Source organism: Lates calcarifer, linkage group LG19, assembly GCF_001640805.2.
Source record: "Lates calcarifer isolate ASB-BC8 linkage group LG19, TLL_Latcal_v3, whole genome shotgun sequence".
NCBI lineage: Eukaryota > Metazoa > Chordata > Actinopteri > Centropomidae > Lates > Lates calcarifer.
Genome location: NC_066851.1, coordinates 15862175 through 15886309, shown reverse-complemented (window position 1 = coordinate 15886309; position 24135 = coordinate 15862175). Strand labels below are relative to the sequence as shown.

The window sequence follows — 24135 nt, the reverse complement described above, 5'->3', positions numbered from 1 at the left end:
CCAGGATCACCTGGACCAGCAGTACACACACAAATAGCGCTACACAAAACACACATTATGCAAACACATGCACTTGCATAAACAAACAAACGGGGCGCACATGCATACATGCACGCAGAGGGCCATGCACACAGATACAAGTGCAAACTCACACTGTACTCATGCACTCACACACAAAGATGTAAACACACTGGTTAGCACTGGAACAGATACATTACAAATAGATTTTGGAGTTCAATGACACCAATGACTTGAGGGGCTGAACTTAAACAGAGGGGCAATTACTTTGTAGCTACTTGCTTCATTTTGATTTTCACTACAAGGGGTGAGTGTATCTGACTCTGCTAGTCATAATACATTAAGAATATTCTTATGGAAACAGTCTATATGAAGGCATTTATACTGGGACTGTGTTTGTTTTGCACTATTTAAATTTTTGTGGCTGTAGCAAAGTTTGCAGTGATGTTTTATTAGACTGTTCCCGTTATTTTGTCCACCCTTGTGACTATTTGCAGTAGTCTGTAATAGTGTTTTAGAAAGTAAACTTACCCTAGCCCTTCTAAAAGTAGCAGGCCAGCTGGGGTGTAGATATTAGCTTTACAATGAGTAGGTATTTGCTGCTCTCTAGTGGTAGGTTAAGTCATTGCAGGTCGTAAGCAATTAAAGTCTGGCCTATGACCATTAATAGGCGTTTGTCTCCATCTAGTGCTCAATAAAAGGAATGCATTTTCTGAACTGCGGGGATGGCCTGGCGTCATGTTCCAACATGTTCCCGTTCTTTCTACGTGCGCGTTCACGAGTGAATCCTGTGATCTGTGCGTCAGCTGTCAAGCCATACGCACGCATACTACAGCATTGTCTCCATGCAAGGTTTGTTTGGACAACGAATGAATCTGAAATTCCACTGAGACCCGGATCACTCTTAAAAGTATGGTGACGGCAGTGTCACTCCTATCAAGCCGGACCAAAGCGACACGGTGACGGGAGAGTGGTTTGTCATCGGTTTATGTTTGTTAGGGGAGGAGAAAGAAGGTTGGACAGGTTTTCCGGTCGTAACGTTGCAGACTTGCTAATAATACGCTAGACCCCGAGTTCTCATTAGCTTAGCCGGCTAGCAAGCTAACAAGCTGATGTAGCGGCGGTACACCACTCCAGGAAATGCGGCGGGAGCGTGTCCGGAGGTCTTTAGTTTTGTTGAAATTTTCATGTTAGCACCGATTACTATGAAATGTTGCGATAGCTGTTTCGAAGCACCGAGAGCTTAGACAAGGTGAGGTGACAGACGACTGAGGTTGGGTTGCTCGGAGAGTTATGAGTAGTTTCAACATCACAACCAAAACCTCCACGTTGAGCAACGACGGTAAAGGCTCGCCGGTCACTACCAACAACAACAACAAGGAGTGGGATCTGGGAGGCGATGTGTTTTCGTGCTACGAGATGATGAGTCCCATGGACGAGACGATGCGAGCGGGGATGTCCTCGGTCCAGCCGGGACTGGACGGGCACCTGCCGCTTCTGCACGCCAGACACCACAGCGCCCAGGGCGGGTTGTTGTTGGACCTGAGTTCCCCGGGAGCCTATATCGACAGCAGCTCTCTGGAGTACAGCGACAACGACGGGAACAACGCCGGTCCGTTGTTCGAGAGGAGGAAGAGGTCGAGGTCCAACAGCTCCAGGCACCGCTTCAACGAGGTGGTCACGGAGCTCGGACCCGAGGAGGTGCGGTGGTTTTATAAAGAGGACAAGAGAACTTGGAAGCCTTTTGTCGGGCATGACTCGCTAAAAATTGAGCTCGCGTATCGGAAATACTACGAGCTGAACCCCGGTGCGGCAGGCTCCCGGGTCACCGGCGGCGGGGAGGAAGAGACCGGTAGCAACCGTGTGGAGAACAGAGGGCTGAACGGTGCGGTGCCGGTGGAGACGAGGACCAGCAGCGTGCACGGAGGCCGGGGGTCTCTGGACACATCCACCGTGTCCTCGGATGAGAGGGACCCTGACAGCATTGAAATTAATGTTGAGCCTGTGTGTGTCCGGGGTGGGCTCTATGAAGTGGACATTAAAGAGAGGGAGTGCTATCCTGTTTACTGGAAACGTGAGTATCCTAAAAAAACACACACGAGCAAAGTCTATAGAATTATAATTTTGCATCAGTCACAACTTATGTAGCTCCTAGTGGCAGGTCCCAGCAGCATCATTCACTGACTGCATGTGTATTGACAGTAATTCCTGTTGTGTACATACAGTATGTACGCTACAGATTCTGCAGTATCATGGCTGACAGCATACAGATTAATGACCCACAGCCACTCACAAGTCTGGTGATTAACCAGGGATTCAGTGCAGGCAACATCCATCCCTGCTCTCATAAAGATCCCCCATCAAAGACACAAACTAGTATATGATTATTCATTCAGCTAAGTTAATCACTGAGTCCTTTCATTATGTTGCACTGTGTTACTTGTGTGCCCTCGCACAATATAAAGTAATTACTTAGCCTGGTCACTTTGGAACATCTACACAACCCAGGAAGTGAGTCTATTGGGCTCAGCTGATCTGTACTAACTAATTCATGGATATTTCCAGGAAAAGGCAGGGAACAAATGAAGGCGGTTACTGTAGAGCCTCGGAAAATCTGACCTCGATGAAAGGGTTCATGGGTTGCTGGTTCTTTTGAAGGTTAACGCCAAGTGACATTTAGAGAGGCACTTATTTTCCTGAATGTTCACGCTGTGGATGTAAATCCTTTATAGTTAGTTCGGACCCCTGCTGCACTAACACAGTGGCATTTTAGCATTTAAGACCCCATGAAAATGAATTGATGAGGAGATTATTCAAAAGTAATCACAAGGGTTTTAGTTGGGCAGAGAGGCCAGTTCATGTAATGCAAGGTATGAAGGGGAAGTATTGTTTATTTTCTGTAATCCAGAAAGTAACACATCCAGATATCCTGATACAAAAATACAAAACGTGAAGGTTTTTATTAAAGGTTGTGGCTCGTATTCTAACAACATAAACACGTGAACTTTATGTCCTAATATGTTAATGTAGCAAATAAGGGGAAAAGGTCACTTTTCATTTCACAGAAACTCGATACATCACATGTTGCATGAAGCTCACAGAGTGCAGACTTATCTTCTCTGTCCAGATATGAACCACCCTAACAAACAAGTGACTGGAATCTATTATGAGCCTCTATCAGTGTGTCTTTCTTGTATGTCTATCTGAGTCTCACTGCTGTGGTGGGCCTCTCTGTCTGTAAATAACAGTATGTTGATATGTTGTTATATTTGTCCAGGATGATATGTTCAGTCTCACTCTGTACAGAAAAGTCCCCACATTTTTGCAAAGTGCACCTACATTCAGTTCTGCTTTAACGCTCTTATTCACCACCAGAGAATCAGTTAATAATGCCACTCACGACTGTAATCAAAACTGGCCTTGATTCATATGCCACTGAGACTTGGCCCCTCTGGAATTACCAGACTTGTTGAGTTAAATGGAAATCAGTTTATGTCAGCCAAACACTTACTGAAAAGGAGTCAGTTCCTAGAAAGTCACGGCGGTGACACTATTTGGTGGGTTTCTGCTTAACATGCACCAAGCAAAACCAAATGAAAATGTACCTTATTTATCGCTGCATTTCACCCCAACCAAAAAAAGTCAAGACTCTTTAGGCTCCTGGGTTCTGAAGACTGACGCCAAGATGTCTTTCCCGCCAATTAAATTATTGTTTTGTGTCTAAGACTAAATGTGTGTTATTTTTACCATCTTGCAGAACAAGACCATATTGCGGTGATGAGAGGCCAGTGGTTTATTGACGGTACCTGGCTCCCATTAGAGGAAGAGGAGAGCGAACTCATCGAGCAGGAGCACCTGAGCCATTTCCGTGGGCAACAGATGCAGGACACGTTTGAGACGGACTTGGTGGTCCGGACCGTCGATAGCAAAGATGGTGAGAGAATGGGGAGGGCATCAGTAGTAGAACAAGGATACTTTATATCCTAATTTTAGTGCAGCAGAATGTTCTTAATCTAGAAAGCTACAAAATGCATCAGATGTCTTTAACAAGACACCACTGAAGCATACACTCTGGTAACTGAGGTTTGAATAAATAAAAACAGCTGTCTTTGTCACAGAGTGAGAGTGAGGTTTGGTGTGGAAACAAAAGGCCAAAGCACTTTTTTTCAAACCAGCAATGTAAAGATTGTATGCTTCTTTACTGGTGCATTCACTGACTGTGCACTATTTTTATTCCAGGCAGGCAGTATCTTGTAAAATAACACCTACATTCTGCTGTGTTAGGGCAGTGAGGAGATGAAATGCTCCCATAGGCGCTATTAGTTCTAAAATCCATTAAAAACTAATGTCGTCATCTTCACAATAAAGCCAGAAGAATAGCATTGTGAGCCATAAATGGTGAGTTATGGGACAGCCCGCCTGCTTTAGTATCGATGCACAGTCAAGAAAAATGAATGGAGCAGGTGCCTCCATTCACGTGTGTGTAGGTTTTGTCATGTCATCCACCCAATGTAAAGCAGGTGCAGCTCATTCTGGCATTCTTCATTTTGGCACGTCCCCTCTCATGGGATCGGCCTGGCTGGCTCAGTCGAAATGTAGCAGGCTTTAGCTGTGAAAAGCAAAAAGAAAGAGGTTCTTTGATTCAGCAGTCTCCTTAAGGCAGCCAGATCTACAGGACCTTCAACGGTGATGAATGTGTGGGTGTGTGAATGTGGCAGATAAATAGAGAGAAGCAGAGAAAACGATGTAGCAACTGTTACAGACGGCGAGAAAATGTTTAGTCTGCATTATAAGAGCTGAGCAATTATGCGTGAGAGAGACAGAAACATGCATCAAAACATCACCAGAGTAATCTGTAACATAAATACTAAATCAATGAATGATATTTAATTCTAATATATAATTATATCCGATCTTTCTTGGTTCCTGTAACACTGGTTGTAGTGTATAATAATAACTGCATAATGACTCACTGTTAAATTGCTGTTAGTTCAGACCTTGAACAGTTTATTGATGTCTGTTGCAAACCTATTCGGCTTGTGCAGTTTCCCTTTTTTTGGCTCATATCTTTAGTACACTGCACCAGTGGCAGACATGTCAGGACACTGCCCCCAACTCAGAATAAATTAAACCCTGTAAATAAAACTTACCAGGAGACCAGGGGAAAGTCACTTGCATTGTTACCCTCAGGTTCATATATTCACTGCTACTTACTACTTAACTCAGATCACATCACAGAAATGTCGAGAGGAAACTTGAAGGTCACCCCTGCGCTACAAGCAGTAGTATACATGTACACATGGGCACTAACAGATCTGTACATGCACACATCGGGCATGTAAACAGTCACAGAGGACTGAGGGATCATAGTCAGATTATCTGCAGGGTGTGTGAAATATTGTGCGAGGGCACACAAGATTGGTTTTGTGATATTTGCAGGCCCCTCCAGCGTACAACACATAGATCATATGACCTTAGCTGGTCTAGCAAGGGCAAATGTTACAGTTTATTTGTATCACAATATTATACTGTTAAAATTTAGCTCCTACTTTACACAATTTATAATATTAAAACTGTATTGTTGTCTTATTGTCACAACATTTAATTTAACTTATAGAAGTGAGAGAATTGTTAGTGTTAGTGTGCAGTGTTAAGATAAAGTGAGTGATAGATCCTGTTAATTCACCTTGTTTGGGCTGTTTTTACAGGAAGACTAAAGAGTAGATTATTTTATCTTGGAATTAATAATCTGAAGCTCTTGGAGCTATAAGAAGGCTACCTTGTACCATATTACAATAGTTAAATGGATCATAAAGCGAGCCAGCCAGGCTCTGACATTACTGCAGTACATACATTTCCCCCGCTATCTCTCTCTCTCCCTCTCCCTCTTCTCCTCTCTCTTTTTTTCTGCCCTTCTCCTTGTGCCTCAGTAGCTAGCTGAGACTAAAGGTTAGTGAAGTAGAAGACATGTGATCAGTATACTAGCGTGCTATGCAGGCATAATTACATAATGTTCACTATGTACTTTTTTGCTTATTCTGATATAGTGTATTTTACTAAAGAAAGATCAGTTTTCAGATCACTTTTAATGAACAGAAATGTCAGTTTTAGATTCATAGTTTTTCCCTGTATAGATATCTCCCTTATTAATGTTTGTTTTATTTTCTGTAATTTTCTTTGAAGAATGAGTGTTGCTGTAGGAAAGTTGACAGTGGTCACGATGCTAAGCTTGTGGCATCAGAGAGGAAGCCACAGCTCTTATTTCAGTTATTGAGGCCAAAAATGGCCACAGGGGAATTATAGTTGATGGATTTTATTAATTGCTTTTTAATGTTTTGATTTCCATTGCCCAACTTTGATCAGCAGATTTTTTTTTTCTCTCAGCATAATGGTGCCAGTGTTATTTTCCAAGCCAGACTGAGGAAAATATTATTTGTCATTTTTCAGAGAGCTGAAAATGAAATAGAAGAAAAAAACATTTAATTAGCAGAGGATCCCGTACACTCCTTTAAAGTTTTTCCAGTTTGTGCACATGTGGGTATAGAAGAGTATAAGCCCATCATGGAAAGTATAGGGTGTGTCCCAGTCTGTTTAGCTTCTCAGACGTCAAGGAAACATAGAGGCAGCAAACAGCAGGCTGGGCACAGGGTCATCTGTCAGCATAATACTTTTGGTATTTTTGCAGTAGGCAAGGCTTGTAAAGTTTGTTTGTGTATACTACGTATTCAGCTACATATTTACTTAACCAGCACAAGAGGCTGGGAACACACTGCATGACTGCTTGAGTGATGACACATGCTTAAAAGAACCGGAAATGAATTACACACCGATGACTAGCTATTGGATCTTTAATGTTTTAATGTTTCAGTTATAGTTGGACAATACTTGTGCTCAAGACATCAGATATGTTTGAAATCATCAGGTGGCAAGAGAAAAAACATCAGATTGTCTAAGTCTACTGCTCATTGGAGCAACAATACATAGTCTTATTTGGTTCGATCTGGAAATGACTTTTAGTTGTCCAGTTGTGCCTTGGGGTGATGTAAATCATGTGTGTCCTCAACCTTAAAGGCCCATCACACACTTTTGTCTACAGCACACGTAAAGATTATTTGCTCCTTATGATGAAGATTCTGTGCATAGTGAATATCCCAGTCACTGGGGAACACTTATTTATGGATGGATCCATCAGTGCTGTAATGCCCAGATGGACTTCACTGATAGCTTTTACAGCAAATAAACATCCTGTGCACTCAGCAGGTCTCTGCTGCTCTTCAGCCTTTCACCTCTGCTGAAGGAGACGCTGCTGACATTTGCAAGTCTGATTTGCAGAATGACTGATGTAGTCAGATCTGAGACTTGTGGACTTGGCTGATTTGATTAACAAATGCTGAGGAGACCTTTTTAAATATCAGATCAAGCCATCCACTTGACCAATTCAGTGATTTAATGTATTTAGAACTTCTTTTCATTGAGCTTCAGTTTTGTTTTAAGTTGTATAGGACTGTTTGGTTATGATTAACATATGAACACCAGAATTTTAATTAATTTGCCGTATCATTTCTTCTTATTCCCACTAAATTTTACAATAAAGCTGTTGTTCTCTCTCAACAGAAAGATTGTTCTGAGCCACACAATGTATCATTTCCTCATTTGTGCAGTTCCAACTAAAAGAATTACAGAATAATCTCTTTGTATGATTGTAGTTGTTTCTTGCCATAAGTGGGATTCGGAATCAGTTCCCTAAAGTGATTCTGTAACACAAAGTATTCATAATCCCCAATGGAAACATAAATGCTGCTAGATGTTGTCAGAAGTGTTTAGAAAGTGAGCTCTTGTTTGTGTCCCATTTTTTCCCAAAATGTCTTGAAATGTTCAATTACTTTGTGCCCCTCTATTTACAATACAGGAATTTTTTTTAGTAGTTTCTTTATAATTAAGTCTTGAATTGTGTGGAAAATCATTGTTTCACCATTTGTTTCACCATTTCATCATATTTAAGTAACGAACAAACACATACAATTTTGTGTCTATGTATTACACATACATGTTAAAGATTTTAAAGATTTTATAACATGTTTAGTTTTCACAGTAGTAGATTTCTGCAGTAAGTGTTATTTAGAGTCTACCTCAGTCATCTTGGGCGTATGTCAAGAAGCGCTGCATTTTGCATCATACTGTAGCTGATTATTAAGCCATTGTTTCAGCTTATTTTCATGATTTCTTCCTGTAGCCACTAGGCCCTGTCAGTAACCAGTACAGGTTCTGTATCAGGGTCCTTGAAGTTCTAACCTGATAGCAGCGCTACTTGATATATCGCCCTGTTCAAGAGTGATGACAGTGGTAGCTCGTGTGACTTACGCCAGGGTAATAGACATTACTCACTCTCTGTCCGTTGTTAGTTCTCTCCCACCTGCCCCCTTTCTACCTCCCTTTTCTGTTCAAATGGAGTGGATATCAGACGAGTGCTAAAACTACATGTCACAAGCGCAAACGCTGCCAAGGTACTGTAAATTACCAAGTATTTGTTCTTTGCTTTGTTTTTTTTTTTAATTTTACTTCTGCTATTTTAGATCTGCTAGTTTGTGCCCTCTCTCCTCATAGAACCTAGGTCTCTGTGGAGCTAGATTTTCCTTTCATTTGTGATTCAGACCTTTAAAAATCTATTACTTAGAGCTAGACCTAGGCTCAGTTAGAAATGGTTGTGTTAAAGTGATGTAGGCTGCTCTCCCAGTTCTGCACTGCATCCTTAGCTGGGCCTAGTTGCTAGAACGTCTTCCTTTATGCTGTGACCTAGTGTCTGGTACTACTGCTGGAAACCTGTCAGTCTGTCTCTCATCTCCTTGCTGGGATAGTGAGTAGACAACATGGTTCAGTCAACTTCTAGGGCAAGACCCCTCAAATCAGTGGATCTGGAATGAATAAGCTGGTCCTCAAAAAAGCCACCTTTCTTTACCCTTTTTTAAAAAAATCTCTCCAACCCTGTCTCCCACATTCTCTCCCATTGCTTTCCTTCTCTCATCCCTTCTGGCAGTATGACCGTAATTAATGAACCACCATCACTAGCTCTCGCACTAAGGGCAATGAACAAAGCGCTCTGTTGAGAGCCTAGCGCAAGTGATGAGCTGAACAGAGGAGCCATTGTGGCCATTTACTATAGCCCCCAAACACGTTGTGTAGAGTCGGCCTCTTAGAGGTCCATCACTGTCCTAGTTCTGAGTGCATTGACCCTCATCAAAAATGCTGAACGGAGAGGTCTCAGGGGTCTGCGTCCTCATCTCACTGGAAATCCAAGCAGCCATTGACCTAAAGCTTAGTGTCCAAAGTAGACCTCAGCAGATACCTGTGATTTTCCTGAATAACTCTCCACCTGGGTTGAGTGTATTACAGTCTTGTAAGTACTACACTTATTTTACTAATATTGCATTAGTATTCTGTCCCGTCCTTCTCTACAACAAGTGGGAAAACCTTGTGAACGGAATGCACCTGATATGTTTATCATGCATTAGCCAAGAAAAAATTGGAACTAGTATCTTTCCTTAGAAAATCATTGTCACAGGCCCAGACCAATATCGCAGCACATCGTATTTGTGATTAATTTTAGGAGCCCTTCCTATTCCTATGCTGCTTCCTTTCCCATCCCACCCTAACCCTCTCACACACAATTCCCCCCAATTCTCTTGCTTCAGCAGCTTCCCAAGCCCCTTCCCCATCATTGTCAGATTCTGTCTGTCTCCTCATGTCTAACCCTGTCTCCCACCCCACGTCCTTCAGTAGTTCTCAGTGGCCATTAGAGAACTAGATCAGTAAACTCTTTAACCTTTATTGGTTGACTGCCAGCTCCCCTGTACACTTTGATCCCCTTTTCCTTTCCCTTCCTTTCACAATGCATTGTCTTTCATTGTAAAACAGGAAGTGTCCTTGCACAACCCCAAAGCATCACTCCATCTTACTGACTACATTTTCACTTTTAAGTCCCATCAAACTGAGATTTGATACTCATAAAGCCAGCTAACTGGAGAAGTTCAACATATTCTAGCTGGTCTCTAAGACCTCCTGTTTTACAGTGGACTTGGCTACTAATAGAGCTCGACAGTCTGAAGTGGCCCTCCTTGTCTAGCAGTGTTTGGTCTCATCTCACACCAACTTATTTTTCCTCTGTATTTTCACCTGTGCACGAGGTAGGTGAGAACAGGAGGCCACTTGAAACTGTTTAAGATAAAGCCAAACTGGACGGTGAAAGGTGCTCTTCTTGGAAGAGTTGAATGTTCCCCCTCACTGCTGCTGATGTAGAATGGTTGAGTGATATCTTGTGTGGTGGTAGAGGTTAAGCACATGTTTCCTTTGCTGTTGAGTGGTTTCATTTGAGGATCTGCAAAGGTATATGGAAACGTGTGAGACAAGAAACTAATGTATGCTACCAAATCTCTCACCTCTGGTTTCTCAAGACATGCACTTTATTGTTCTACCTGGCTGGGAAAACAGTGTTATTCCAAATTTGACTAGTTCCCTTTAGTCCAGCACCTCTGTTCCTTGACTACTTCTTCTTCCAGACCCTGCCTGTCCTTCTCCTTTCAGAGGCAGTCATTCATTTTCACACTGGTTGTACTCAGAGTGAACAGGTCTCAGTTAAGGTACAATAATTGCTTGGCCTTACATGGCCCCCCCAGTCATGCTTGTCCAATGAAGAAATTAGCCTGCCAGGCTACAGTCTCAGCTCAACCCAACCATGTGACACACAAACACACAGGCTTTGTTGATATACTTTATATATCTTGTTTTATTGATTTACATGTGAAGTGGAGAGAGAGACAGATACATTTTTGAATTTTACTTACTCCTGCCATCTAGATCTGGCCAGTGTATTAGGAAGGAATGTCTCATAAATGCCCAAACATTAACGGACGAATGAGAAAAAAATAACTCTGGAAATGATACTGACACTGACACAAGACTCAAGTGATTCCTACATCTCTATGAAAGATACATACAGATTGTATAAAAGACATTCAGTTAAATCTCAGGCTCTCTGTGTTCATCTTGAAACACCACAGTGCAATAATAACATCTCTTTTACACTTTGACCATTTCAATTTTGAATGTTTGCGGGGCAATACTGGTTCAAACTAGCAAAAAAGTCTGGAACATTGCGTTTCTCCAAGTACTCTACCCCATTCTTAAGGGTTTTAATCCCCAGATTGGTTCAGAGCAGTACAAAGAGCCATGACTGTGCACTGGACCTATGCCAAAGTCCTCCACCAATCTCATTCAGATGAACTTGCCTGCACAGGACATTCAAAGGACATGCTGCAGGGACATAAATAAGCTCTCAAGTCAGCCAGCTTCATTGATCGCTTTTAGCTCCTGTAGTAAATGGTGTCTCCTCTCTAGCCATACCTCTGCTCTTACTTGCTCCCGTCACTGCATTACACTACAACCTGGAGAAAAACTTAAACTGAAGTGAAAATGAATTTACGTTTAATCATGTTGCAAGCACATAAATATCTCTGGTCTACTCAGAATGATGATACACAAGCAGAACGGACAAGCAAGAGCTGAACTATGCAATCACAGTGTGTGATAGTTTGATGTGTTTTTTTTCCACCTGCAGATCAATGCTCCAGACTGCATTTGATTGAGCTGTTTGAATAGATTGATCCTAGACTTTTGCTTTTTTTTCATAACCTGGTGTAATTCTTATGATGTCTTCAATCTCTCTCCATCTGTGCTCTCCCTGAAATTTGTAATCACAACACTTCGTATCGGCAAACCTTTTCCCTTCACCCGTCACCCTGATTTTTCCCTTCTCTTTGCTCAATTTTCCCATTCCATCTGCCAATGCCCTCCTCGTTTTCCTCTGCCCATTCATTCGCTCACTCCTCTCTCACTGCCCCCCTCCTGCAGCCGTCCACAGTCTGAAGCTGAGTCGGACCCATGTGGATTGGCACAGTGTGGACGAGGTCTACCTCTACAGCGATGCCACCACTTCCAAAATTGCCCGCACCGTCACTCAGAAACTGGGCTTCTCCAAAGGTTTGTAATCACCCACTGTCATCGTCTTTCCAGATAATAATGTGAACAGTTTCCTAATCATACTGTACGTGTGTGCTTTTATTGTTGTCAGCATGAAGTACTTTCTCTACTGTTGGAAATAGAAATGTTTTGTTTGAATGGTAGATGTCTTAAATGATCTGTCATATTTTCTTCTGTTTTACTCTCACTATAAGGGACTGCTTCATTATACCTATTACTACAAGCTTGTGGGCTGTGAAACCAGCAATTTGCACAACTGAAATACTCAATTGATATCAATAAACACCAAAAGAATGACATTTTTTTTTACACACAAAGTACATCACATGTTTTAGCTGCTAACAGGGATCTAGAGATGCCAGTGTTGTTTGGTTGGCCTACCTCTTTAGTCCAGATAACAACTATTAGATGGATCGCCATAAGATTTTTGTACAGACATTTGTGGTTCCCAGACATCGTGACTTTAATAGCCCCCCTAACCTTTCCCCTGGCATCACCATGGGGTACGTCAACACCTCTACCCAATTCTTTGTCCATCTAATGCACAGATTAAATACTGACTGCATTTGCACTGTGCAGTAATTTGCTAGTATTAACAACCATTTGCTAGCAGTTATTTAAACATGGCTGTGCACAGTTCAGTCTCTTAAATGGATTAGCCCAGAAAATCATGCAGTGTCCATCTGCTGTTTTCAGGCACTAGATCTGATCAAATGACCTGAGTGTGACTGAAAAGGCAGCAACTGCACTTTAACCCAATGTCTGATGTTTGATCTGTATAGAAGACTAATCTGATCTAAGATTCTCCCTAGCTCTACGGTACATTTTCATCTCCTGCTTTCAGATTATAAGAGGAGCTGACAGTGGTTATCTCAATCTCCCCTGACACACAAATGATTACTGAGGGGAAATCTCCTTAGTGCTATCCAGACAGCAGCAAATTCCATTGGCTCCTGTCACCTTGCCGCACAGCACATGACTGAGCTAGACTGTAGATTCTAAATAAGGGCACACACTCAGTCCTCTAGGTACACTACAAGTGCTGCCAGGCAGTCTCAGGACAGTCGCAGTAGGACTCTGTCTCACCTGCTGGCCTCTTTGGACTCAGAACAACACTTTCTTAAACACCACAACATCACATATATTTATAGCTCTCTAGTGAACAGACTAGAGATGTGTTAATTTAGTAATGCATGTCAAAAAGTGCTGTTAAAAAGTCTTTTTTTTACTGTATAAAAATGACAAGTAAACCCAGGTGGTTACAAGTCAAGTCAAGTTAAGTCAATTTTTATTTATATAGCACCAATTCACAACAGTTTTTCTCACAGTCTTGAGGCACTGTACATACAGAGCAGGTCTAGACCATTCTCTTTTTCAAATTAACATTACAATAAATAATGATCCCACCCTGTCCTCTCTCCTCTTCCAGCATCCAGTAGTGGTACACGGCTCCATAGGGGTTATGTTGAGGAGGCCTCACCTGAGGATAGACCACCTCAGACTACACACATTGTCTTTGTGGTCCATGGGATTGGACAAAAGATGGACCAGGGGCGCATTATTAAAAACACTGGAATGTGAGTTGCAGTATTTAACAAGGATAATTTAATTGAGGATTTGTATGTTTTCTTTTTCTCAGTAAGACCACGACCTTTTCACTTTTGTTCCACTAGAATGTGTGAAGATTAAAAAGGACAGCTTCCACCTTTGTACCTTTTTTATTTGCACACAATCTGTACTAAATCTAAGTTAATTCAAGTGCATGGTGAGAAAAAATCTCTCTGGGATGATGTGATGTTCGAATTGCCATGAAGTTTGTTTGCTCTCTGTTCCTTTTCTCTTTTTTCCCAGACATGATCTGTCTCTCACACTTCTCATGCTGTCATTCTGTTTTTCTTGTGGCTTTTATGATGTCAGCTCACTTCTTCCCTCTTTTTACTTTGTTCCTCTGTGTGTCACAACACATGCACACAAGTATGACAATATCCTTTTAAATGGCTATGAACTCTATATAGCATTTTCAGCGCATTTACTTCCCTGGCCTCATGACTAAGCATCTTGTATCTTATGTTGTGTTCTTTATTAACTGATGAGAGGTTTCAGATATCAACCTGTCTGGCAGGTTCTTGTGATTCCAGATAACTTTGTTTTGCAGAAACTTTACCAACTATGTAACAAATGTGTTTATCAAATGCGTGACTTGTGTTTGCAGAAGAATGTAGATGCTGCTCATCACTACATATTCACAGCTGTTTTTTTAAGCATTTGAATATAATTCAGAATACAATGAATATAAGTGGCATATTACTGCATTAACCAAATCAGGGCTGTCACTCTGCTTTTCCCTTTGCTGTGTTCATCTAAAGCCACCCATAATTACAGCACTGGAAGTTATTTCAAGCATTTCTCTTGAGATCACAGCACCTGCAGCCTTTGTATTTTGTTCTCCTCCCTTCCACCTTTCTCACTTTGTCTTCTCCTGCTGTTCTCTTACTTTTTTCATTGCTTTGTTAATGTGCCTACAGTCTGGCAGCCCTGAAACTTGAGAAAACACGGAACGGAGCAGGGATATGCACTGCAACACAAGCAAATATAGAAAATGTGCAGTATGTATGCAATGCAACAGACTGAGCTGCTAATTCTGCAGGAAATATCAAAGACTAGACACGTCCTAATACTGGGTAAAAATCTTCATGAAAAGCCAATATCCTGTCAGCTAGGACTCATGCTATCCTAGTGTTAAAACTTATATCAGCTAACCAGTTACACCAACATCAGCATTCCACAATACAAGCCTGTGTTTCCAGCTGTGCCAAGTCTAACTGTTGGTTTGCCTTGAGCAGCATAAACAAAATCCCCATTTACTTCCATTTTATTTGGGTGGTGTCTCAATTTTGAAAAAATGAAAACTGTGACTTTGGTCTGATACTGTTAGCCAGCTCTTTAATCTGAGTTCCTTTTGTCTTTGAAAGGCTTCATGTTTTAATGATGGAACTCTATCAATAGTAAATATTCATATAGGCAAGGTTCACAAACCTTTAGGAAGTTACAGTGTCAGCACACCAGTGGCGTAACTGTACTATAGTAGTACAGAATGTGCAGACCAGTGCCTCGATGTGTGTCTCTGTGTCACAAAGTTACTGTCTGGCCACAGCCCCACAGCTTAGGCCAGCTAAGCAGGTAAAGTAGACCAAGCTGCGGAGCACTTTAAGCTTCACTCCCAGCTCCCTGTGGATTACAGCAGCATACACACTTTCCTCAGCCAAGAGGAAAGATCAGCCTGACATGCCATTTCCTTGTTTTTTGTTTTTTTTTTGTTGTTGGTTTTTTTTTTTTATTTTGAACCTGAATTATTCTCAGCTTTGTGCCTTTCTAAGTTTCATTAGCTTTATTATTATGCTCAAAAACAAAATCAGGGAGTGTCTGTTTAAAATGTGTTTAGCTAAACCTAGAATGTCACTGCTTAATTAATGCCAACCTAAAAACTAGGCAAAACCTTGCGGATGCAGTGCAGAGAGCTCTGTAATACAGCGCTGAACCCTCTTGAGTATTTATGTTCCCCTGCAAACGCAGCACATAGTCCTGTCAAAACCTGCATTAGGTTCATTCATTCAGAGACCAGTCATTTTAAAGCCTCTCTCAGCCTCCATTTACCCCATGCAAACACCATACCTCACTCTTTCTCTCCCTCTCTCTCTCTTTGTGTATTTAGTGTATCCTGCGAGCTAATGTTCCCCTATATAGGACTAACAGCAGTGTAGCCATTGTGCGTGTGTGTGTGTGTGTGTGTGTGTGTGTGTGTGTGTGTGTGTGTGTGTGTGTGTGTGTTGCATGAGAGAAGCTGCTGCATCAGTGAGCAGTAAAATGGATGTCTTTCTTCCCTCACAGACAGTCATTAAAGTCTGTGAGAGAACGAGTGCAAACACAAACTTCCCAGTCAGTCTGTAGCACGGCCGGATAAACAAAGAGACTCTTACTCACCCACTCAGAACCTGTCATTATGATGCACTGCTGCCCAAACAATGTGATGATGACGTTGTTTCCAAATTGCACACTTTTACTGCAGTTTGTATCTGAACGTTTTGCCATATAAGCTAAAATATTCCCAAATGCACTCTTAAGGGAATAAAATGATTAATGTTGTCCTAATTTACTGTATGTTCTTTGTTATCATGTGGCTGTTCAGGCTGAGGGAGGGCGTAAGGAAGATGGAGGAGAAGCACTTTTCAGATAACAATGACGAGCATGTGGAGTTCTTGCCTGTTGAATGGCGCTCCAAACTCGCACTGGATGGAGGTAAGCGTGTGCTGTTTTTTTTTTTTTTTGAGAGTGATGATACATGTGATTGTATATATTTTGAACTGTGATATTGGTTGTATGTCTCTGTAGATACAGTAGACTCAATCACACCCGACAAAGTGAGAGGACTGAGAGATCTCCTCAACAGCAGCGCCATGGACATCATGTACTACAACAGCCCCCTTTACAGGGACGAGGTGAGAGTCACATGCTTGCAGAAAACACTCACACATCTCTCTTGCGCTCTGTTCTTCCACTAAACTTCTTCACCTTCTGTCTCTTCAGATCACCAAGGGCCTAACACAGGAGCTAAACAGACTGTACACGCTTTTCTGCTCCCGGAATCCTGAGTTTGAGGAGAGAGGAGGGAAAGTGTCCATTGTGTCTCACTCCCTCGGCTGCGTCATCACCTATGATATCATGACAGGGTGGGATCCCGTGCGCTTCTGCCTGCAGGAGCATCACGCTGTGGAAGAGGAGCTGGACCTGCGCTGGATGTCCTATGAAGAGAGGCACGTTTTAGACCAGCTGCGGCTCACAAGGAATCGGTAAGGCTTGCTAATGTAGATCTCAGGGACTGTATGTATGTGTGCCTATGTAGGATTTGCAAATGATGTTTTGAGGGGAGAGCCTTCAGGGAGGCTTGAGCTATAACTTTGAATATATCTTGATAATGTGGGTACCAAAACAATGCACAAGCTGGTTGTTTAAACTAGACTTAATTGTGCCAGTTTACTCATTTACCTTCAGCTCTCTCAATAGGAAAAAATAGCACATGCTGCTCATATCTTTTCAACCTCTAAAATCATCATCAAACGAAGCATTTGTCTGAATACTATGTGTGCTGTCAGTTGCTCTTCTCATGCTCCCTTTTTAGACAATGAGCTGGCAACTTGTGCTTCCTGTTAGCTTTTGTCAGACAGCACATACTGTGATGCCTCATGATCAAATGGAAGGCAAGAAACTTTTAATATACCTCCTTTACAACACCCATCACCCTGTGTGTGCAATATCATTTAGTGTGTAGTACCATTACCTCAATATAACAAGCTGCTGGAGAAAAGGTTTCTGATCTGAGTGGTGCAGAGACTGAAAACCAGCCCGAAGGATAAAAGGTCTCAGCAGATGATGACTAAGTGGAGGTAATAGTGATGCATACAGGAAAGTTTAAAGGGAGATGATATTATAACCTGAGGTTTTAGAGAAGTTTTTAATTTCTCTTTATAGTTTCTTGACAATGTCCTTTTTGCTTTTAACAGGTTGCGAGAACTGGAAAATCAACTCCTCACCCTGGAGGCTTCTAAACCCTCAGCACCACCAGCCCTCAAATTTAAGGTAAGCTGCTCCTTTACAATATTACTAAACACCAGTCAGTGGTACTCCATCAAATGCTGTGACTTAACTTTCTGCAAACTTTGGCTTCCTTGTGTGAACATTGTAGTAATGTAATTATTTGGTGGTGTATGTAAACAAGGAAAACAAGGTAGCAAATGTTTACACCCCTTCTTTAGAACGTTTAGGGTTACCCATCATTTCTTCACTTTTTGCCATACAGGTGGAGAACTTTTTCTGCATGGGCTCACCTCTGGCAGTGTTCTTAGCCCTGAGAGGGATCCGCCCCGGTACCAGCTGCCACCAGGATCACATCCTGCCCACCTCCATCTGCAGCAGGCTCTTCAATGTCTTCCATCCCACAGACCCTGTGGTCAGTCTCCCTTTTGCCCTGTTCTCTCACTCAGGGTTATGACAGCATGTAGAGATATTCTTTTCTTATTTTATCATCTTTAGTTTTTTCTTTTTGTTTCTCTTTGCATGCATTTAGAGTATCATTTATCAGAAGGAATTTGCTGTTTTACACAACTTCATTTTTCATTGTGCTCTCCTAATACGTAGAACGTTTACAACTCCCAACAGAATGTTCACTGTGTGTATTTTGACATAATTTGAAGTTTTTATTGCTCTCTGCAGGCCTACAGACTGGAGCCCCTCATCCTCAAACATTACAGCAATATTGCACCTGTTCAGATCCACTGGTAGGAGCTTGACTGTTACATCTTATAACACTCAATGTTATCCCTTGTACACACAAAGAATGTTTTTAGAGAATGAAAATTCTGAATAGTTGGGATTTGTTTTCTCGATCAGGTGTAGCGCCACAAACCCCACACCCTACAATGAGATCCGGCCGACCTTCCTCAATCCAATCAAAGACCCGACATCTGACACTGAGAGCATTCCTAGCCCGAGCACTTCTCCTGTCCTCCCTCGGAGGCACTATGGAGAATCCATCACCAGTCTGGGCAAGGCCAGCATACTGGGTATGACTGTTTTCTCTATATGATTGATATGATGATTACTGATATTATATACCAGTCCAAAAGAGTTGTAAAATTCTTCAATAAAACCAAAATAAATTTATTTGAGTGCATACAGATGTATGACAATTGAAGTATCTGGGCAGAGAAGAAAGGTGTAAATATTCTCCTTTTAATACATATGTCTACATATTCTTATAAAACTGGCATGGGGGAATAGTATGAGCTCTGACAGCAATGTGAGCCCCAGAGAAAGAGCAGAACACATTAAATTTCACTTGAGAGATAGTCCTTATCCCATAGGTAAAATCCATTCTCTCCTGTGAGGTCCAGTATTTGAAGTCATGTGAGACACTCCATTTGACTGCAGCACTATGTCAACAGTGCCATCATGTGGAGAGATGGAGAATGGGCTCAGATACTTTGCTTTCCTCATACTTTGAAAGTGATTGAAAAACAGAAAGAAAAAGCATTACCACCACATCTCACCCATGATGTCTTTTTTTCTCTGACTCCCCTCTATGCTGCCTTAATGTAGGAGCGGCAAGCATAGGGAAAGGAATTGGAGGCATCCTTTTCTCTCGTTTCTCCCGCTCCAACAGCCAGCCTTCAGTGTCTTTAGGACTTGACGGAGGGACAAACAATGAGGAAGAGGAGCAGAAGCGGGCAGAAAGCCAGTCAGCGTATGGCCTCTCCACCATGGCACGCCCCACCTCACCTACTACTGACACTTCATGTACGTTCACTTACCTCTCCACACTAAACAATCATAGAGAAAGTCCTCTTATAGAAGGAAGAACTTCTTTCTTACTCACGTCTTTGTACTGCTCTGTATATTTCTTACAGTGGAGCTGGAGCGGCGCATTCGACTTTGAGCTTCGAGAAGGCCTGGTGGAGAGCCGCTATTGGTCAGCAGTTACCTCACACACAGGCTACTGGTGCTCACATGATATAGCACTCTTCCTGTTGACCTTCATATACAAGCAGAAGACAACCTCCGACCCAGCAGAGGATACTACGGAGCCAGACTGAAACAGCACACTCATATGACACACACACTTCAACGGTGTCTTATAACCCTGACAGGGCGTGTCATCCTCCTGACAAGACACAAAAATAGACTTTAATTCATTTATTTTTCATGCGCACAAACTGATTAAATACACTAATCTCTTTCTTTTATCTCCCTGTGATCCAGCTTTTTTAACACTTGGAAATCATTACTGACAAACTGATGTCATTCCAGGATGTGCATTTTTGTCTCTTTTTGTTTAGTTTTTACACAATTGTGCACCCTAAGGGTGACAGTGTTGGACCAGGAACCCCTAAGGAGGTGCTCTCTTTGCCAGTATGACCACAAATTATATGTAAACATGGTGTAAGAGTTTGATGCGTAGGAATTTGTTGCACCCAGTGGAAGACACTTATACCATCGTCCCCAAATCTTCAACCTTAAACAACAGCTTCAGCCTGTTGGCAAAGTGTCCATACGTTTTCTGTTAATTAATTACTCTGTCCAGCCTCTCTCCCAGCGACTCAGCCCAGAGCCTTGTGACACACTTGCCTGACCCACGGTCACTGAGGCTTTCAGTCCTGTGATTTTTTTTTTTTTTTCTTTGATGAGTAGGAGAGAGAAATATAATTGTCAAAAATAGCTGTTTTATCTTTAAAATAAACCTTTAGCCACTATGTCTCAAAATCTTAATGCTAACAAGCAGAAGCATTGCCTTTCAAAATTAGCCAAACAATGTTACACGTGAAGAATATTTTTGTTTAGTATTTCTGAAAGAAAACTGAGGGCATTATCCCTTTAACAATGACAGCTTAAAATAGATATGCACTAAAACATGAGTAAATCGCCACTTTTATATACTACACAGTTAAAACAGAATTTTCTTTTATGTTTAGTTTTCAGAAACTAAAGTGTTCGGGATAAAACATCTCTTATTATAACAGTTACAGCTGAACACCCTACAGGACATCATTAGTTTCCATGTGACATTAATGTACAGAAGTTTGCAGCCACATAAGACTTGTATCATGATACTCGTTCTTAAACAAGGCGCCTGGCATGTATAGTTATTTTCTTACACACAGTTGATAAGTCCAGATTGTAGTCTAGAAATCTCTTGATGATGTCATTTACTAGACAAGAGGTGTCACTCAAAACGGTCACACTCCTTCAAATTAATTTCCATGCCTCTACATTAAGGATGAGGTATGGAGAGAATTTTATGTGCTCATATCTTTATATTGATATCCAGATAAAATCAGTGGTACAAGATGTATTTTTCTTAGAGATTAAAAAAAAGAAATATTTTTCCTAGCAATTTTCAGGCTCTCGTGGGAATAAACCTGGATCTCATCTTGGGAAAATGGGATTCAAATTTGTGGCCAAATAACAGTTATGTGTTTAGCTCGTTAGCGGCTCGGCTTTATAGTAACACTGTGGCTAATTTATATTCCATGAAAACATAATTAGTCGTAGGGTAAGAGTAGCTTCTTTTTTTATTTTGTGGCTTTTGTGATACATTGCACACAAAAGTCAACTGTGTCTTGTTCACCTTTTTCGTGAATTGGTGGCTAATTCACCCCCCCCCCTCCGAACGGTGGATAATGTCAGCTTGTCTTTTTATTTGTGTAAAAGATGGGATTAATTACTTTTAAAAAACCTGGGTTTTCCAGTCATTATACATATGTGATTGCCTGATTGCAACTTTACCCCAAAAAGAAAAAAACATGGACAGCCAGGGACAGCAAATCATGAGTCTTGTTTTCTAAAAAATAACTTTTGCAGATTAATCATGACTTATATTAGTTTTATTTTTTTCTAATGTGGTCCTTTAAAAACACAGCAAGTAGTAATTATGCAGAAAGCTTAGTCACTTTGCATGTTGTCATATTAATAGGAAATGGATGGAACGAGAAGACAATGCAGAGTGCCAAGAAACTGCTTTGTGGTCTTTGTGCAGTAGAAAACCACTTGTGATTGTTTATGAATGTCTAATGAAATCATTTATGAGACAATTGCAATGGATGAAGAAATGGAACTTAACCCTCAGCTTAACGTTTATGGAGCTACGTGACAGATTTGATTACTGTCGGTGTCAAATTTCCTGTTATAATATAGTTATCAAAGAGCTTTTTTTGATTTGCTATGGTGCAAGCTGCTGCTTTTCTGTTCCACACAATCAAGGGCTGTTGTTGACTGGTCCACAGCTGAATGGAATCAGTTTCTTGGTCTTATGTGTGTGTCTGTGTTATGTGTGCTAAGGCCTACTGACTGAAACCAGGCTGCCTTTCAGATGACCAGATAGGTGACTGGGGAAGTAGTACGGAGGCAGGGGCGATTAAGGGAGAGTGATATGAAAGTGTTTGTACATTTGACCTGGTGGATCTTGCACATTCATCTGCTATGAATTGCACAGAAATTATATAGAAAATGGCCCATTTGTTAATTTTATATATACATCTTTGCATGTTACATTGCAGCAATAGAAAGCAATTTTAACATGTTACTTGGATGGCAGGAAATGCTGTTTACCTTGGAAACCTTAAAGATGCAATGCAAAGTACAGAAACAGTTCCACTGTTACCTCTGCATCTTTAAATCACACTGTGGATTTAGACACAGCAAATGTGTATTCGTAACAATTACATTAATATATTCTTGCCAGTGCTTGTGATTAGGCTGTGAGTTTCCAAAATGTATGTAAAATTTGCACATTTTCCATGAGAGCGATTCCTGATTCATGCACAGGTTTTCAACTGTCTTCACTCTGCATGCTAAACATACATTGTACCTTTGACTACATGAGCATTTAATGCACAGCATTTTGAATGAATGACAGTTTTTTTTTGTTCAAGGCATCATAAGCATCAGGGAAATGTCTACCGTATATTTTATTTGTAGATTCAACACTCCAGTTTTAAGCCATTACTACGTCAAAGCATCAAGTGCTGTTGCAGGTGTGTCGTCCAGAGGTTAATAAAGAAGGGCCTGCAGCCATGTGTAATCAGACATTGGGTGAGAAAGAGAAATGCTAATTGAATGTTATTGTGGGTGGTTTTGAATGAATTGTGTTAAATTTGGTATCACTGTTGCTCTAATTTTGAGTGGATGTCTGGCAAAATGTTTTTTGTCTGTCCCTAGAGCTGTGCAATAACCCATGCCTGTAATGGATTCTAACTGCCATCCAAAGCACTGTATTTATTTCCTTTTATTAAAGCATTTCTTTTTTTGGATACAGTGACTGTGTCTTCTTGCTCTGCCATATCTCACAAATAATTCCAGGAGAAAAATATTAAATATAGTTGTGTAGGAGGAGGTGGAAAGCATCAGAGAAAGATGGCCCCATTGCTCATTTCCAGGCTGATTTCGGAGGACAATGGAGCTATTTGTTCATCTGAAACTCAGATCAGATTCTTTCCGAGGCGCCCCCCTCGCGTGAGTAACAAAGCGGAACTTATAGATTGTAAATAGGCCTCATTGTAATCTGTGAGCAGTCATAGCTTCCACATGGGTTACTGGGGTTTTTAATGCAGTTTAGCAACATCTGCAAAGGCAAGGCTCACAGATGGGACCAGTTAGCACAGGGGTTATTCTCATAAATAATGGATTAGGCCCTGCTGTTCTGCATTTGGCCAGAAGAGGTCAGTCATCTATCAGTAAAACTGGAACAAAGACCCCTATTGACCATCTGTTGTCCAGTGCCCCCTCTCTTATCCTGTTTCCATTTATTGCCCTCAACTAATTGAGCTATTTTGACAGTTGTTAATGCTGTTATTTGTAATTGATTGGCTGGATCAATAATGTTTGTAAGGTAGTAAGATGTTAAATTGGTATAAGATACATAGAATTTGTACCAAAATCGCACAAACCACAATACAAATGCTGAGAAACTGATTTTTTTTTTTTTCCCCTAAAGGTGACTCATGCAGATCTTGTAAACCTCTTAAAGGCCTCCCCTCACGTCCTCCACCTCTCTGGCTCTTTCTCTCTCCCCTCCACCTCCTCCTCCCTCCCTCATCCACATCATCAGCAGCCAAGCCAGCTCTGTATCAGACTCTCCTGCTCTGCATCTGACTGACTCAAATGTTTACTCTGCAATTAAAACACAGCCTATAAAAGGCAATGGGTCGACTGCCAGACACTGACGAGGGGGTCAGGAGCTGCAGGAGGAGAGGTTATAAATCGCTTTGATGCCGACCGTAGTCTGAAGGCCCAGATTCCTGAGCTTGGAGGACTGGAGCTGAGCGGAGTTCACCGAGGTGGGGGTGGGGGGGTGGGGGGACGGAGCCAGAAACGCTGATGATTCATGTGTCTTTACTGCAGACCACATGGAGAGTGCGTGTTGGAGTGTGCATTGTGCTGCTGCTTTGGAAAGGAAGGAGACAGCAGCCTTCCTCTCTCCTTCTTTCCCCCCCAAATGTGTCATTTGTGTGATCATTTGATTGAATGCCTGCATAA

The 24135-nt window shown here is 41.5% G+C and overlaps 1 protein-coding gene across 1 annotated transcript; it reads left to right on the top strand.

Moving 5' to 3' along the window:
• The first annotated feature begins 777 nt into the window (after positions 1–777).
• ddhd1a (DDHD domain containing 1a) lies at positions 778–22910 on the top strand. Its single transcript, XM_051078031.1, is given in 15 exon segments — positions 778–2092; positions 3776–3952; positions 8421–8522; positions 11923–12051; positions 13481–13628; positions 16238–16347; positions 16441–16547; positions 16636–16898; positions 17610–17685; positions 17906–18055; positions 18319–18383; positions 18496–18668; positions 19204–19401; positions 19512–19531; positions 19533–22910. Coding segments are annotated over 15 exon segments (2664 nt in total). The 5' UTR covers positions 778–1311; the 3' UTR covers positions 19698–22910.
• The last annotated feature ends 1225 nt before the right edge of the window (positions 22911–24135 follow it).